The following is a 15,351-nucleotide window of genomic DNA, read 5'->3' as shown; positions in this document are numbered from 1 at the left end:
AAGGGAGTGCAAAAAAGCTTGATAGAAAATGTCACTTCAAGGGCACCTGGGGGGCTCAGTTGGTTAAGCATCCAACCCTTGATCTCAGCTCAGGTCATGATTATCAGGGTCTTGAGATTGAGTCCCACAGCAAGCTCCATGCTGACTATGCTTGAAGTTCTCTCTCTCTTTCTGTGTCCCCTTGCTCCTCCCCAGCTTCTGCTCTCTCTCAAAAAAACTAAAAGGGGTGCCTGGGTGACTCAGTCTTTGAGCGTCCAACTTCAGCTCAGGTCATGATCTTGCAGTCTATATGTTCAAGCCCCACTTTGGGCTTGCTGCTCTCAATGCATAGCCTGCTTCAGACCTTCTGTCCCCCTCTCTCTCTGTCCCTCCCCCACTTGTGCTCTGTCTCTCTCAAAAATAAATAAAACATTAAAAAAAAGTAAAGAAAATTCCACTTCAATCCTTCCACCACAGAAGCTGATGGTAAAGTGGAATTAATGACACAGGGGAAGAGGAGCTACTCCCAGATTGTTTCCACATTGGAATCACTTGTGGAAATAAAGATGTTAAAGACCTTTAAGTAGACAATTCGTATTTATTTTGCAAATGATGCTGCTTTCTACTTGATGTTTAAAGTTACGATAAATCATAAAGAAATCACCATTCTTAGTTTTCTTCTTCCAAGCTACTAAAGATCTTTAAAAAACAAAAAACTTTGGAAACAATGACAAACCTATACCTAGAGCTGGATTTACGGGCCCATTAATAGTAATCTGGGATTTTGGTAGCTCTCCATCAATTGAAAACCCCAGTTTTAAACATTGTAAGAGCTGTGTTGTATGTGCTACAAATGAAAGGCTGACAAGTTAAAATACTCTCTGGCTCTATAATGACTTGATTTTTGTCTGTTTTCATTTCCATTGCCTATAGAGAGAGAGTTCTGTCTGCCTTCTGTTGCATTCCTGCAGTTTTGTAGACAATCTTGGGCATCTGTCAACAACGGTAGCAAAACAGCCTTTGCAAAATCCAGATTACCCAATGTTAAACTTTCTCATACATATCATTTTCCTCTGGAGGTTTGATAGCCAATATTAGGGTTTAAAAATAATCCACAAGTTAAAATATGTATTCAACTTGATTTTACCTAAATGTTTAAAATGTGGTCTATTCCACACCCCCACCCCACCTCCCCACCTTCATCATCTCTTTCCTTACTGTATAGAACAAGGAGAAACATGGCATAGGACTGTAAATGAAAAGACGATCCAGGAGATAAAATGTTAACATTGATTACTTCAGACTGATGGCAGTATTGATGGTTCTATCTATATTTTTAAATCTCTTTTAGTATTTCCTACCAAAAAGAGTATTACGGTAATAACCACAAAAAACCTCCTATCTTTCAAAAAAGAAAATTCCCTCCAAACATGATTTTGCAAGTAATTGAAAATGAACTAGAGCTTCTTAGAGCAATGGCTAATTCTTGGCCTTGGTAAAGAAATGAGCAAGATGAGCCTGGAACATCGTGCCATATCAAAAAGCAAGGGAGTTATCAAAGGCTAATAGAGTTATGTCAAAATGACCCAGTAGCCAATTTGAGGACAGATCACATTGGCCAAATGGGGGGTAATTTGAGCACCGATAAGAACAATGATGGCAGTGAATTGAAACCTTCAAATATATTAAAATACATGACTTTATAAAGATACTAAAAAACAGAAGAACATGGACAAGTCATAACAAGACCAATTTGAACTCAATGTAGAAGAGAACTCTCAGGTGGTTTGTATAAACTCTCATCAGAACAGTCAGACTGCATCAGTATGAAACTAGATAGCCCAGGGTATAGAGTGCCCTGAGAGCAGATGCTTCCATGCAAGCTCAAGGACAATTTTGAGGAAATGGCGTAGAGGCGGCATGAAAAGGATGGCTAATCTAAATAACCCATAAAGACCTTTCTGACTTTGGATTTCTATTATTCTTTGACATTTTTTCCTTTGGTATAAGATCAAAACTTTTTAATGAATTAACTGAAATGCCCAGAAGGCCAAAACAAAACAAAGCAAAAAATACTATAAGCAAAGTCCCCCATGGCCCCAGGAAGGCCTGATGCGGACTCTGTATGGTCAGGTGAACAGATACGAAAAAGCAAACAAACAAACATAACAAACAACAACAACAAAACAGGAAAAAAAGCCACCAATATATAGTGTTCTGGGCCAGATCTTAAGAGCAAATGTGGATATTGATGAGATGGACAATCACATAACAATCCTGATGCTGTCAGAAATCGAGTTGTTCCTAAACTCATTGGAATGTGATGAATGCATTGCACAAGCCAGAGACAAACATAACTTGTGTTCTCATAGGGCCCTGCCATGCATTCTTCCTTTTGTCCTTATCCTGCCTTAAATCAGACGTTGTGCCCCCTGAATTCCAGTTTGTTACCAGTGACACCTCCAATCAGTTGAATAGCTGACTGGCAAACAGTGGGAGGAATTTTTGGCTGTGCATGACACCACTGAGAACTCTGTAATTATTACAAAATGGATTATTTCCTGTTTTTATTTTTTAGTGAAGCAGGCCAAGGCCTTAGAGGAGACATAGACTTTATCCCCAATGTAAATTGGTCAAGGAATAAACTTGTTAACAGAGTCTCCCTCCAGGAGAGAGAACATTCCATGTGCTCTGATATCTCTACCCAGGTTATAATTTTAGTTGTATCAATATAAGAATAATGAGGAAACAAAATAATACCTTTAGCAAACCTAGATGGGCTCCTCTCAAATGGTCTGGTGTTGGAAGAAACCCAGGGATGTTTAATAATTGCCACATGCAATTTATTCATGAAAGCTTCTATAATGGCCAGATTATTTTGACTTGGATATTATGCCTTGCGTTGAGGACCTCGGGGATAAATGGGTAGGGCATCATGACATTGAGAATGACCTCCTCAAAATGTGCTATAGGAATTTCAGTGTTGGGTCACCGTACGCTGACTAGGGGACCACAGCGAGTGATGTCTCACATTAAATCAGAGCTTGTCCTGGGATTGAATTAGGCCATAATTTGGTTCAATCAGTATTACTTGAATTTATTCTGTGTGCCTGTCCTTCATAAACATTATCTCATGTATCATCATGTAACTCATTAAGATCAGTATTTGTATCTCCATTTGCTAGCTGAGAAACCTAAGAGTCAGAGGCAACTGCTCTAAACCACAAGACCAATGTGGTACGAGCTGTGATGTAAACTGAAGCCCAGCCCTGCTTCAAAGCCTCTGCAGTTTACACTATGGCAAATTGCCTCTAGACTATGAATGGTCATAGTTCATGTTGTGAAGGACTGGCTTTTGTTACCATTCACCCAAGGATATACAAATGTCATGCCTGCTAGCTTTTTGGTGACCTCTGTAAAGATTCATGGAGATATCATATTTCCACTATACACACACACACACACACACACACACACACACACACATACCAATTTCTTAGTTCCTAATTAGGTACCAATATTTTAAAACATTTTTTAGAGTGGGGAGGGGGAAGGGGGAAGGGTAGGGGCAGGGGGAGAGGGAGAAAGAATCTTAAGCAGGCTCCATGCTCAGCACAGAGCCTGGCATAGGGCTCAATCTCATGACCATGAGATCATGACCTGAGCTGAAATCAAGAGTTGGATCCTTAACTGACTGAGCTACTCAGGTGCCCCTAAAACGTTTTAGTAAGAAACCTAAGAAAGATTGCCTTTCTCAGGCTTGATATCACTGGTATAAATACCTTTAATAGTAGTATTCCAGCTTTTTAAAAACATTCCTTTCAATATGACAGTGGTTCACTCCACTTGAGGACTGTGTCTCATCCACAAATCCCTCTATAACTTCCAATATTTGAACTGTCAGAATGACAATGATTTGAAAGCTTTCCATGTTGTTACAGTTACATGTTGTTACATACATGCGGATATGTGATTATGTAGTGGGTTGAATGGTGTCCCCTAAATTCATGTGAAGTTCACCTGGAAACTCAGAACGTGACCTTGTTTGGAAGTAGGGTCTTTGCAGATGTAATTGGTTAAGATGAAGTAATACTGAGGTAGGGTGGGCCCTACATCCGGTAATGGATGTCCTCATAAAAAGAGGAGGGGATACACAAAGACATACAGAGAAGCAGCCCACCTGACCGTGGAGGCAGAGTTTGGAGTGACGCAGCTACAAGCCAAGGAACACCAAGGAGGGATTCTACCCAGAGCCTTCAGAGAGAGCATGGCTTTGCTGACACATTGGTTTTGGACTTCTCGCCTCCAGAGCTGTGAGAGAGTAAATAATCTCTGTTGTTTTAAGCCACGAAGTTTGTGCTCGTTTGTATGGCAGCCCTAAGAGACTAATACAGTGGTTTATGCTGCTTTTCCTTGCTACTACTTTTCCATTGGTAGAACACATTCTAGCGATTGCTACCATAAGTAAATTACAGCTATAGGGAAAGTGAGTAGAGTGGAACCAGCATCACGTTGTTGGGTTCTACAGGAAGCCTTTCGTACTCCTGGTTCCTGCAGCTGTATGACTAAGTGCCGTATTACAGTGAGATGACTGTGGAGCTATTATGCCCCTTTCACTGATGGACTCAGAACATTAGGCATAAACAGCTGTGATTATGGAAGAACGAGAAAGCCCTGAAACTGGAGTGCTAATGCCCCACTGCTGTTGCTAAGTTCCATCCGATTTCAAACTTCTGAAGGATGCATCATCTCAGTCATGCTAAGGTGTCACTTCTGGTGTCACATGTAAAAGGACAAGCCCACAGTGAAGGGAAAAATAGACTATCCAACTCTTAACCCCAGGAGAGCACCAGAGAATTGGCAAAATCTGAAAACGCCCTCACAGCTGAAGTAAATTTACCTGAAAAAATACGTATCTGTTGTGTCTTCTGGTATGTTATGGGGTAGGAAAGAATTGCTGAGAGAGACTTTTCAAAAGAGGGAATTGAGCAATGCTTGATTCTCTCTGATGGGTGCTTGGCCCTACAGGGATCCACACTGAACTGCGGAAACAGTTCAGATCTTGAGGCTGTCCTCCTATGGGTGCAGTATGTGCTCCCTTACCAGTTAGGGTGCATCTAGGTAAAGGATATTTAGCAAAATCCAGAAGAGATGAGAGCTCAGTTGTGCAAAAATGAGTTAACACAGCAGTTCTGACATGGCTGTCTTCGAAAGGCCTACTGACAGGGCTGGCCCTCAGCTGGCGTCTGGGAACTTAGGCTTTGGGAGGGTTTCCACCAGTCCTAGAAATAGTAAGGATGGTTCACTGCCTAAATTGTATAAACACTATGGATGATGTTGAACACTTCCCTTCCTCCTGGGAGTCCAGAACTTGGGTTTATGCTAGGCTGAGGGTGCCACGCAATCTAAAGTAACCCCCACAGATCACCCTGCTTTTGCTTCGTCCTAACACTCACCCCAACCTGCTGGTCTCATCACGCTTTCTTTGTTTAGTGAAAGCCCCCTCCCTCTAGAGTATAATTTCCATGCAAACAAGGATTCTGTTTGATTCGACCAGCATTTCATTCTCAGTGCTAAAACAATTCCTGGAAACAAACCTAGGCATTCAAGAAATATTTTTGAATAAACGAATAATGAAATCATTTGACTAAATAATTGACACTTTGGAAATTGCACTTAACAGCCTTCGGGAGGCTAGCGCAGTTTTGCCTTTTTCTTTTCTGTTGCCACATTCACTGTATTCCCCCTTTGGGTCTTCTCTCACCAACGGGCGGTCACTTTTTTTGTTTTATTCCACCGGGCCCCCAAAGTAGCCAGACAGGCGGATGGAGAGGCAAGGCCATCAGTCAGTGTCAGGTGTGCACTGTTCTCTTGATTTGAAAAGGCCAGCACTGTCATTTAAACATCATCCCATCTCTTCGCATCTTACAAAGTCTAACTTCGACAAAAAGCAAGGAGAGGCAATTGCTATGGATTTTACGGTGCATATTGGCAGGGTAGATGTCATTAAGATTCACTTCCTTGCTTCTCCTGTTCAATTGCTTCTGTGAAAGGCAGTGGACTTCTCCTGTCTTCTTCAGTTTAGATTCATTGAATTTCGGAATCTCAGCCATATCTTGTCAGATATTTTGGCAGAGGAAGCAGGAATGGGGTATACAGAAGAAAGTCAGATGCCACGGTAGCTACCCTGCCCCCCTTTCTGACATCCCCACCTTGCATTTCAGCCTCTTCTGTTTGTTGCGCTATCCTTAGTCTCCTTGTACCTAAGTATTTCCTCCTGCCCTTCCCTAACTGTGTCTGTCCACAAGGTTCAGCCTTCTGCAGTTCTCCCACAATGCAGTTCTCCCACAGTCAGTTCTACCACTGAGCTTATAGTTCTATTTATCCAGCATTCAACTTCCCCCAAGGTCTATCTCCAGTGGCCTGTGGACATTCATATTGGAAGTTCAACCTTTAATGCAATATGTCTAATACCTAATCTAGCACCCTCTCTCCAAAGCAGACACTCCTTTCATTTTTCTGCTTCTGCTAATGTATCCACAGATATTTTAAGAATAACCAATGTGAAATCATTTTGCCTCCACTATCAACGTACCCTTCACAATCGGTTATCATGAAACCGTATAAATATCTTATTAACTGTCCCTTCCTTACCATTCCTTTAACTCACACACTAGCACAGTAGATTAACAGCACAACAGCCCTGGATTACTACACAACCTTGTAATTCGGGGTTTTGCAAAGTGTGGTCCAGCCACCCAGGCAACAGAATCATTTGAGGGGCTTGTTGAAGTATAAATTCCTCAAAACTATCTGAGCTCTCACCCGCAGAGTTAGAATTTCTGAGTCTGGGCCCAGAATTCTGCATTTGTCTGCATTGGGACACCCCTCTGTTGAAGGCCTACCACTTCATAATCTAATATATTTGCATGCACTTGAGAATATAAATTGGGCCTTAAGGATCAGAATTCCCTCACTTTATAGAAAAGGAAACTACGATCTGGGGAAGTTTTCACCTATGACTCACAGTAGGTAAGTGGCAAAGCTTGGACTAGGTCTCGAGCCTTGTGATTTCCAAGCCATGCCTGACTGCTAGCCTTTTAAAGGCCTGCATGGAAGGTTGGCCCTTGGATGGCATCTGGGAATTTCAATTTGGGGAGGGTTTCCAGGACTGATAAGAGTGGCCCACTGTGCCTAGAATGTTTTTGTTTTTGTTTTTACAAACAATATGGTTTAAAGTGAATGCCTGCTCTCCTTCTGAGAGTCTGGATTTGGGTACATGTCAAATGGAGGATGCTGTGTGACCAGCCTCCAGTAAAAATCCCGGGTATTGAGTCTCTAAGGAGCTTCCCTGGCTGGGAGCATTTCACACCTGTTGTCACAACTTGTTACTAAGGGAATTAAACGGGCCCTGAGTGATTCCATGAAAAGGACTCTTGGAATCTTGCATCTGGTTTCCCTTAGACTTTGCTACATGTGCCTTTTCAGTTTGTTGATTGTGTTTGGTATACTTTCACTGTAATAAGTCACAGCTGTGAGTATGACTATATGCTGAGTCCGTGAATCCTCCCGGTGAATCATCAAACAGGGGGGTGGTGTTGGGGACCTCAAGACACATAAGTCAATGCTTTCCATAATGTATTTCACCGTCTCTCTCCTGGATTATATATGAGAGGCAGTAGGGGTAGCCAAAATAGCATGGCCTTTAAAAAAAAACAAAAACAAAAAAAAAACGTGATTTAAATGCTGACCTCACTGCTAAGCTCCATTACTTCTCTAAGTCATGGTTTTGTCATCTATAAAATTGGGCCAATAATACTTAATGTGTAAGGCTTTTACAAAGATTTAGAGATAATGTACAAGAGGGCCACCCTTTAGGGAGGAGCTATTATTTTTATTCAGAGTCTTTTGGGTAAGAAGGAATGATCAGAATGAATTCTATGGATCCACTTTTATGTATCCATATATCCACGTAGCAATGGAACTAATTACAAAGACTAAAAGGTCCCAATTACGTTGGAACTTGTGAGCAGATTGTTGTTCTTGGGACCTGTGTAGAGCTCCTCTAAGGACTTGCATGGGAATTGTTGTGTGGAGAGCAAACACAGCAAAGAACATGTTTATACTCATTCTCAGCTTTCAACCCACGCTTGGTTATTTGTCTCTTGCTTTTGGGCTCCTGCCCACTCCACTGATTTCCGGGTCCTGAACTTTTTCTGGCTGTCAGTCTGCACCCCTTAACTCTTTATTGGATGTTCAGCCGTTCCTCCAAGTTTATCCTTTTTGCAACCACTACTTCACACATGACTTACCATCATTCGCTTGGTTCTATATGGAAGATCCCCACTGAGACTTCTCCCCTGGATGTGCCCCTGGCTTCATCCCTTAACCAGCTTGTAATATTTGCTTAGGAATGAAGTATAGGTCACTTTTGTGGAAGCAGAAGTATTAGGCAAATGTAACCCCAGTCAGCGGCAGCATATTTGGAAGAAAAACTCGTTTAGGTTTATTTATTCTTTTTGTTCCATGCATCCGGAAGATGAACACAAATGCTTCTTAATACTAACATGGTCCTATATGATATAACATCACTAAAAGGTCTAAAGATGAGTTATTTCAAATCTAGCAATTCAGAGGAGGTAGATTCTTCAGTACATACGAGGGTAGCTTCCATAAAAAGTAGTGTTGCAAGGACACTTTATGGCATATCATTTTCGGGAAAAAGTCATTAGTCTTTGATATCAAGGGTGAAATATTTAAACAAAGACATTTGCTCTGTAGTTCTCATTCAAACATGCTATAATGGTGACAGCATTTCATGGGGAGTCCGGGGGGGTTCTATATTTCAGTCTTTATAATATAATGGTTAAGAGACTTTTCCTACCTCTACTTCTATCTAGATAGGGGTGAGCTACTAGTGCTTGACAATAGAATGTGTGTGCAAGTGATTGTGTCACTTCCCTGCTAAGGTGAGTTTGAAGCAAGTATCCCATCCCTATATTCTCTTCCCCTAGCTCCTGGCTGGATGTAGACACCCAGGATGACCTTGGACACCACACATTGAAAATGGTAGAGCCATTCTCATTTGGAGTCCCTGAAAAGCCACATAAATAATGAATATTTCCCTCTTACTAAGTTACTTACTAATGGCTAACATCCATACTACGTTAGCCATTGACATTATAAAATTTTTGTGTCATAGTAGCTAGTACGTTCCTAATTGTTGCACCTCTTTATGCCAATCTATTTGGTTTGTTATAGGATTAAATAAGTTAAAACAATGCCTAGCACATAATAATGTTAGCTGTTAATATTATTACCTGCTCTGATGCTAACTAGTTAGTTATGAGTCACTGAACATGTCAGTTTCCCTGGACATCTGTTTCTTCAACTGTAAAATATGAGTCACACTTGATGTTTTCCAAGTTTCCCTAAGTTTGAAATTTTTATAATCAGAAACCTCTTCAAATTGCTAAGGAAAAAAAAATTATCTTAACCCATAGAAACTGACCAGAGGATGAGGAGAGAGGTATTCAGAGCATCAGGTAAAGAGAGGAGGAAAACAGAGAACAGTACAAAGGATGCTGAGGGGGGAAAACCTTATTTAAAGAGAAGCATATTTCCTTTTTGAAATTTATCAATTCTGAAATAAGCTTTGAAGGGAAGAAGATTTACAAACCGAGCTGTGTCCGTGAGACTTTCATTCACACCCAAATGAATATCTTGCGTGGTAAGAAAACAAGGGTGTCCTCCCAGAAGTGCAAAGCCTACAATAAAAGAAAAAAGGGGGGAAAGCATTTTGAAAAAGAGAACCAAAATAGAAAACAACATTGGGGTGTCTGGGTAGCTCAGGTTGGTTACGCGACCGACTTTGGCTCAGGTCACGATCTCGTAGTTTGTGAGTTCAAGCCCCGCGTCGGGCTCTGTGCTGACAGCTCAGAGCCTGGAGTCTGCTTCGGATTCTGGGCCTCCCTCTCTCTCTGCCCTTCCCCTGCTCATGCTCTGTGTCTCTCTGTCTCTCAATAATAAATAAACGTTAAAAATTTTTTTCAAAAAAAAAAGAAAACAAAATTATAAGGAATTGGCACCATCTCAATTGAAAAGTCAAAAATTTTAAAGCTCTCTAATGTCTCTGCTAGGAAATTCCCAGGCAGAGCAAAATGAGTGACTGCGAGAGGTAGATAAAATTTTCTGTAAAGACACTCAACTCTCCTTCAGATGGGGCCCATTTATCTACCCTGTTGTTCAGAACCTTTCAATAATGGGGCATTGTTCCCTTCTGGAAGCTATGCCTGGTTTTGATTCTTTAAAATGTATAATGATGTCCATCCCAGAAAATGGAAAAAGAAAATGTAGTGTGGGATATCATGGATTACAATGGAATACTACTCAGGAATAAGAAGGAATGAACTCTGAATATAACATGGATGAACCTCACGACAATTATGCTAGGTGAAAGAAGCTAGATACAGAAGAATAGATAATGTATAATTCCATTTATATGAAGACATAGAATAGGCAAAATTACCCTAGAGTGGCAGAAATTAAAAGAGTAGTTGCTTCTGGAGAAGGTGATTGTCTAGGAAGGAGCACTTCTGAACTTTCTAGGGTAAGAGGAATGTTTTAAACTTTGATAGAGTTAGTAGGTTTATAAAAGTTGAGGGGTGCCTGGGTGGCTCAGTCGGTTAGGCATCTGACTTCGGCTCAGGTCATGATGTCACGGTCTGTGAGTTCGAGCCCCGCGTCAGGCTCCGTACTCACAGCTGGGAGCCTGGAGCCTGCTTTGGATTCTGTGTCTCCCTCTCTTTCTGTCTCTCGCCCCTCTCTCTCTCTCTCTCTCAAAAATAAATAGACATTTGAAAATTTTTTTTTAAATTGAAAATAAAGTAAGTAGTTGCTTCTGAAATGGAATGAAATAATTCTATTCTACCTATTTTATGCTAGTTAAGAGTGTTCACTTAAATATGCCCAGACTAGGATTTTAGCTAGAGGGTACTGTGTTCTGACTCTGGCGATGACTATTCCCAGAGCACTACCATGTCCTAGCACTTTATAAACATTCTTCCATTGAAAACTTTACTCTAATAGGAGCACAGTAGATATTATTATAAGAACTTCATAGACAAGGGTTCTGAGAGTCAAGAGTTTAAAAACTTGTTCAAGATTGTTTTTAAGAGCCTATGTATAGCCCTAGGGCTTGCCATAGGGGAGCCAGCCCCTGAGCTAACTTACAAAGGAATTTGCAAAGACAAGACAACATAGTGGAACTGGACTCCGTCTTCTTCATCTGGAAAATGAGGCAATTTGCCTAGAGCCCTTAAGATCCCTTGCGGATGTGATGTGCTACATCCCAGGTAGAATCAGAGAACGTGAAACACGCTAACAATCCTACTTGGTATGGGTCCTGTAATAAAGAGTCTGACTGAATTTATGATGTTTAACTGCTACCAACTTTCAAGCCAACCATCACTCTCTCTTCTCCTTCTGCCCTATACCTAGGCAAGCTGGTAAGAATGTACAGACACTCCTTCCTTTGGCACTAGCGGGAGGTGCAAACTAAACAAAACCTGGCCAGTGAATGGGAATCTTCACCCCAGCCCCACCTCCTAACCACAAAGCCCAGGACGGTATCATTTTTCCATACTCTGATGCCACTTTGAGACCAGCATGGGAGTCAGTCCTGCTTTACCCAAGAAGCCACATTATGTGAGTAATAAACCTTTTCATACCCTCTTGGTGCTTGTGTGGCATCCTCACTGTCAATAATCAAACCAAATTTTTGTGGAGGGCACATTTTGTCTCTGTGGAGTGACTGCACTAGGCCTTGGCATCACAGCATGGTTCTGAAATTTATGCATTCATTCTACAAAATGTGCCTGGTGCTATTCTAGGTACCGGGAAAAGCATTATAAACAACAGGGTACAAGTGCCTGCTTAGAGTGAACTTACATTCCAATGGGGAGAGAGGTAAGTAATAAATTGAATGAGGAGGCGCCTGGGTGGCTCAGTCGGTTAAGTGCCTGACTCTTGATTTTGGCTCACGTCATGATCTCATGGTTCATGGGGTCAAGCCCCACATCAGCACAGAGCCTGCTTGGGATTCTCTCTCCCTCTCTCTGTGCCCCTCCCCCACTCGCGCACCCATGCTCTTTCTTTCTCCCTCTCTCTCTTTCAAAATAAATAAATCAACGTTTAAAAAATAAACTGGGCACTGGGTGTTGTATGGAAACCAATCTGACCATAAATTTCGTATATTCAAAAAAATAATAAAAAAATAAAAAAATAATAAAAAATAAACTGAATGCATAAATGAAGTATGTTGTATGTTAGATGTTGAGAAGTGCCATAAGAAAAATAGAACAGGGAGGGGAGCTAGGGAATATAAGGAAGGAGTTGTAATTTTAGTATGGTCGAGGAAGCCACACTGAAACACACCAAACAGTGGAAAGAGCATGTCCTGAGGTCCTCAGGAAGGGTCGTGATGCCGGGTTCAAGGGACAACAGGAAGGTTGGTATGGAAGGTACAGTGTAAGGAGGAGAGCAGTACGAGTTGAGATTGCAGAAGGCAGGTAGAGGGGAAGAAACAACTTTGACTTGTCTGAGGAAGATAGAAAGCCATGGGAGGATTAGAGCAGAGGAGTCACACGATGGACTTATGTGTTAATATAACATCTGTCGTGGGGCAAGGGTGGAAGCGGGGAGACCTGTCACTAGACCCGTCTGCAAAAACCTGGGTGAGAATTGATAGCTTGGACCAGGATGGTAACTGCTGAAATGATGACAAAGTGATTGGATTCTTGATATATTTTGAAAGCAGAGCCAGCAGTCAACTGAACACCTTGCTTCATACCTCACTGGAAAATGTAGCAATCAGAGAACTTCTAGATTCCACCACCCTGCCTCCCTACCTGCCAGCATCTGTACCCATATATTCTACTTTCCTTCCTTTTAAGCACAGATGAACTTGTCATGCCCCGCATACTAGAAGCCACACCCCCTTGTGTACTCAAGAACATTGCTGTAGTAATTCTTCCCTTTCTCCCTTACACCACCTTCGTCATGAATAAGCTATTCTCATTTCTATTCTCATTTTTCACGCATTCGAAAAAGGCAAATTTTCTCATCCCTATTTCTCCCTGCTAAGTATCCCTTGAACTGTTTGCTCCCTTTGCAGCAAAACTTTGTTTTGTCTTTCTCTCTTCAGTTCTCTTTTCTCATTTCCCTCCAACCTATCCCCATAAAGCTTTGGCTCCCCTCCCTCCCAACACTGCACCAAAACTCCTCTCACCAAGGTTACCAATGATACATCTGGTGGCTATTTCAGTCCTCATTTTTCTTGAATTAGCAGAAACAAAGTTGTTCACCACCTTCTGCTTGATAAACTTTCTTCAAACACTGTCCAGGACACCACACCTTCTTGCTCGTTCTCAATCTCCATTGATGGTTCCTTCTCTTTTCCTGGACTTCTTAATGTTGATGTTCTCCAGGGCCAGTCCTTGGTCCTCTTCTCTCAATCTATACTCATTCCCTCTATAATCGTATCCAGTCTCCTGGCCTTAAATACCATCTATATGCTGATGCCTCGCAAATATCTCTAGGGCAAATCTCACTCCCGTACTCCAAACTAATAGCCAACTGCCTTTTCATCGTCTTTGTTCATGTGTCCAATAGACATCTCAAACTCAATGCTGCCAGAACTGAACTCTCAATGTCCCCCTCTCTCCTGCTCCACCTAGTCCATCCTGCTCACAGTTGCTCAGGCAGAAACCTTGAAGTCATCCTTAGTGTCTCTCTCTTACCTGATACATCGGAAATCTTATTGGCTGTCCCTTCAAAATATATCCAGAATCTGTCCCTCTTACCCCTTCCACTGCTGCCACTCTGGCCCTAGCCTCCATGTATTATAGCTACCTACTGGTGGATTCCACTGCTTCTATCTTGTCTCCACCCCCAATCCCTGCAGGTTGTTTTCAATAGAGCAGTCCGAGAGAGCCTTTTAAAATGCAAGTTAGATCATGTCCCTCTGTTCAAAACCCTGCAAAAATTCCTCATTTCACTCAGAGTAAAAGCCAAGTCCAAATAAGGGAGTACATGTTTTGCCCTCAGTTCCAGGAACATTGTTCTCCTTCTTTCCAACACATTGTATCACCCACTTATTTATTATGTCTATCGTTTATTGTCTGTGTCCCCACTAGAACATAAGCTCCAGGAAGGCAGGAATTTTCCTCTGTTTTGTTCACTGGTGTATCGCTTTCAAGAACCTAGAATAAATGCTGGTACATAGTAAGTGCTCAACAAATACTTACTGAATGAATGTAGGAGGGATTTTGACTGCAAACATCTAATGCTGTTAACAGAAAGAATGGAATTTTCTATTATGTGTGAAGTGAGCTAATGGAATTGAGTGATGATTATAATCACTAATCACTCTTGAGTATTAAATCTGTTTCTAAATAGGGAACGTCACCTAAGCAAAGGTGAATACTGCACATTCATCAAGTAAGTATTCCTTGTGCACCTACTATGTGCCTCGCACAGAGATGAATATCGCTGAGGGTTGGAGACTATGGAGGGAGGTTTCAGACAAAGTTTAAGACCTCCTGGCAGGTCTGCTCCAAGTCATGCTGTGACTAGAAGTCATTGTGCTATAACAATGCAGGATTGGGTTACTGCCTTTTCATCTCTGTCTCTGTGCTATAAAGAAGATTCACATCAAGCCTGGACTGATGAGGTAGGGGTAGGAAGAGGGATTATAGAAAACATTAAGAATAGGAGTCTGAGCCTTCAGCACTTCTCAAAGGAGATGAGATGGAGCGACATTGCTCCCGAGAAGGAATTTCCTCTGCGATTGTGGTCTCTGGTCACAAAGGAACCTCAGACCCCAGTGTAAGAGCACAGCTCAAGCATTTGCCAGCTCATCGGACCCGGCTGGTGATAAGCGCTTCAGGAGGGGGTCAGAGGTTCAGAGAAGCCTCCAGGAGCTGCCGTTGCTGAGGAGAGGAGGGTAGAGGGACAGGGCTCTCCTTTCTCTTTACCCTTCATCCAGAGAAGCCTGCTTTTATCTGTCATTTGTTCATGCACTCAAGTTGGATATTTTTGGACAAAGCATTTCTTCTGTTAATATCTTCATTTCTTCCTGGGAAAATAAGACTACATCTGATTTTGCCCTTTTCCTCACAGGTCCCTGCAAGCTTTGGAAGAAGGGTATAATTAGAATTCATGCACTGGAAATATGAGGGCTCTGAGGGTTCTTGCTGGTAGAACTAAGGCAGTCGTGAACCTCTCTGTGCTTTACTTTCATACCTGCAGAATAGTATCACATTTTTTATATTGTCACCTTTGTAAAGATGATACATTTGAAATAGCTTAGAA

At 41.8% G+C, this 15,351-nt stretch overlaps 1 protein-coding gene across 1 annotated transcript in view; it reads right to left on the bottom strand.

Annotated features, from left to right (window-relative positions):
* OTC (ornithine transcarbamylase) overlaps nt 1-15,351 on the bottom strand; it is a 62,272-nt gene that overhangs the window by 29,170 nt on the left and 17,751 nt on the right. The window contains exon 4 of the mRNA XM_004000400.5: nt 9,659-9,746. Coding sequence (XP_004000449.1) covers nt 9,659-9,746 — 88 coding nt within the window. The remainder of the gene's footprint in view (nt 1-9,658; nt 9,747-15,351) is intronic.

This window comes from Felis catus, chromosome X, assembly GCF_018350175.1.
Source record: "Felis catus isolate Fca126 chromosome X, F.catus_Fca126_mat1.0, whole genome shotgun sequence".
In the NCBI taxonomy this organism is placed as follows: domain Eukaryota; kingdom Metazoa; phylum Chordata; class Mammalia; order Carnivora; family Felidae; genus Felis; species Felis catus.
The sequence above is the reverse complement of the archived record's forward strand: the minus strand, read 5'-3'. Positions and strand labels throughout refer to the sequence as shown.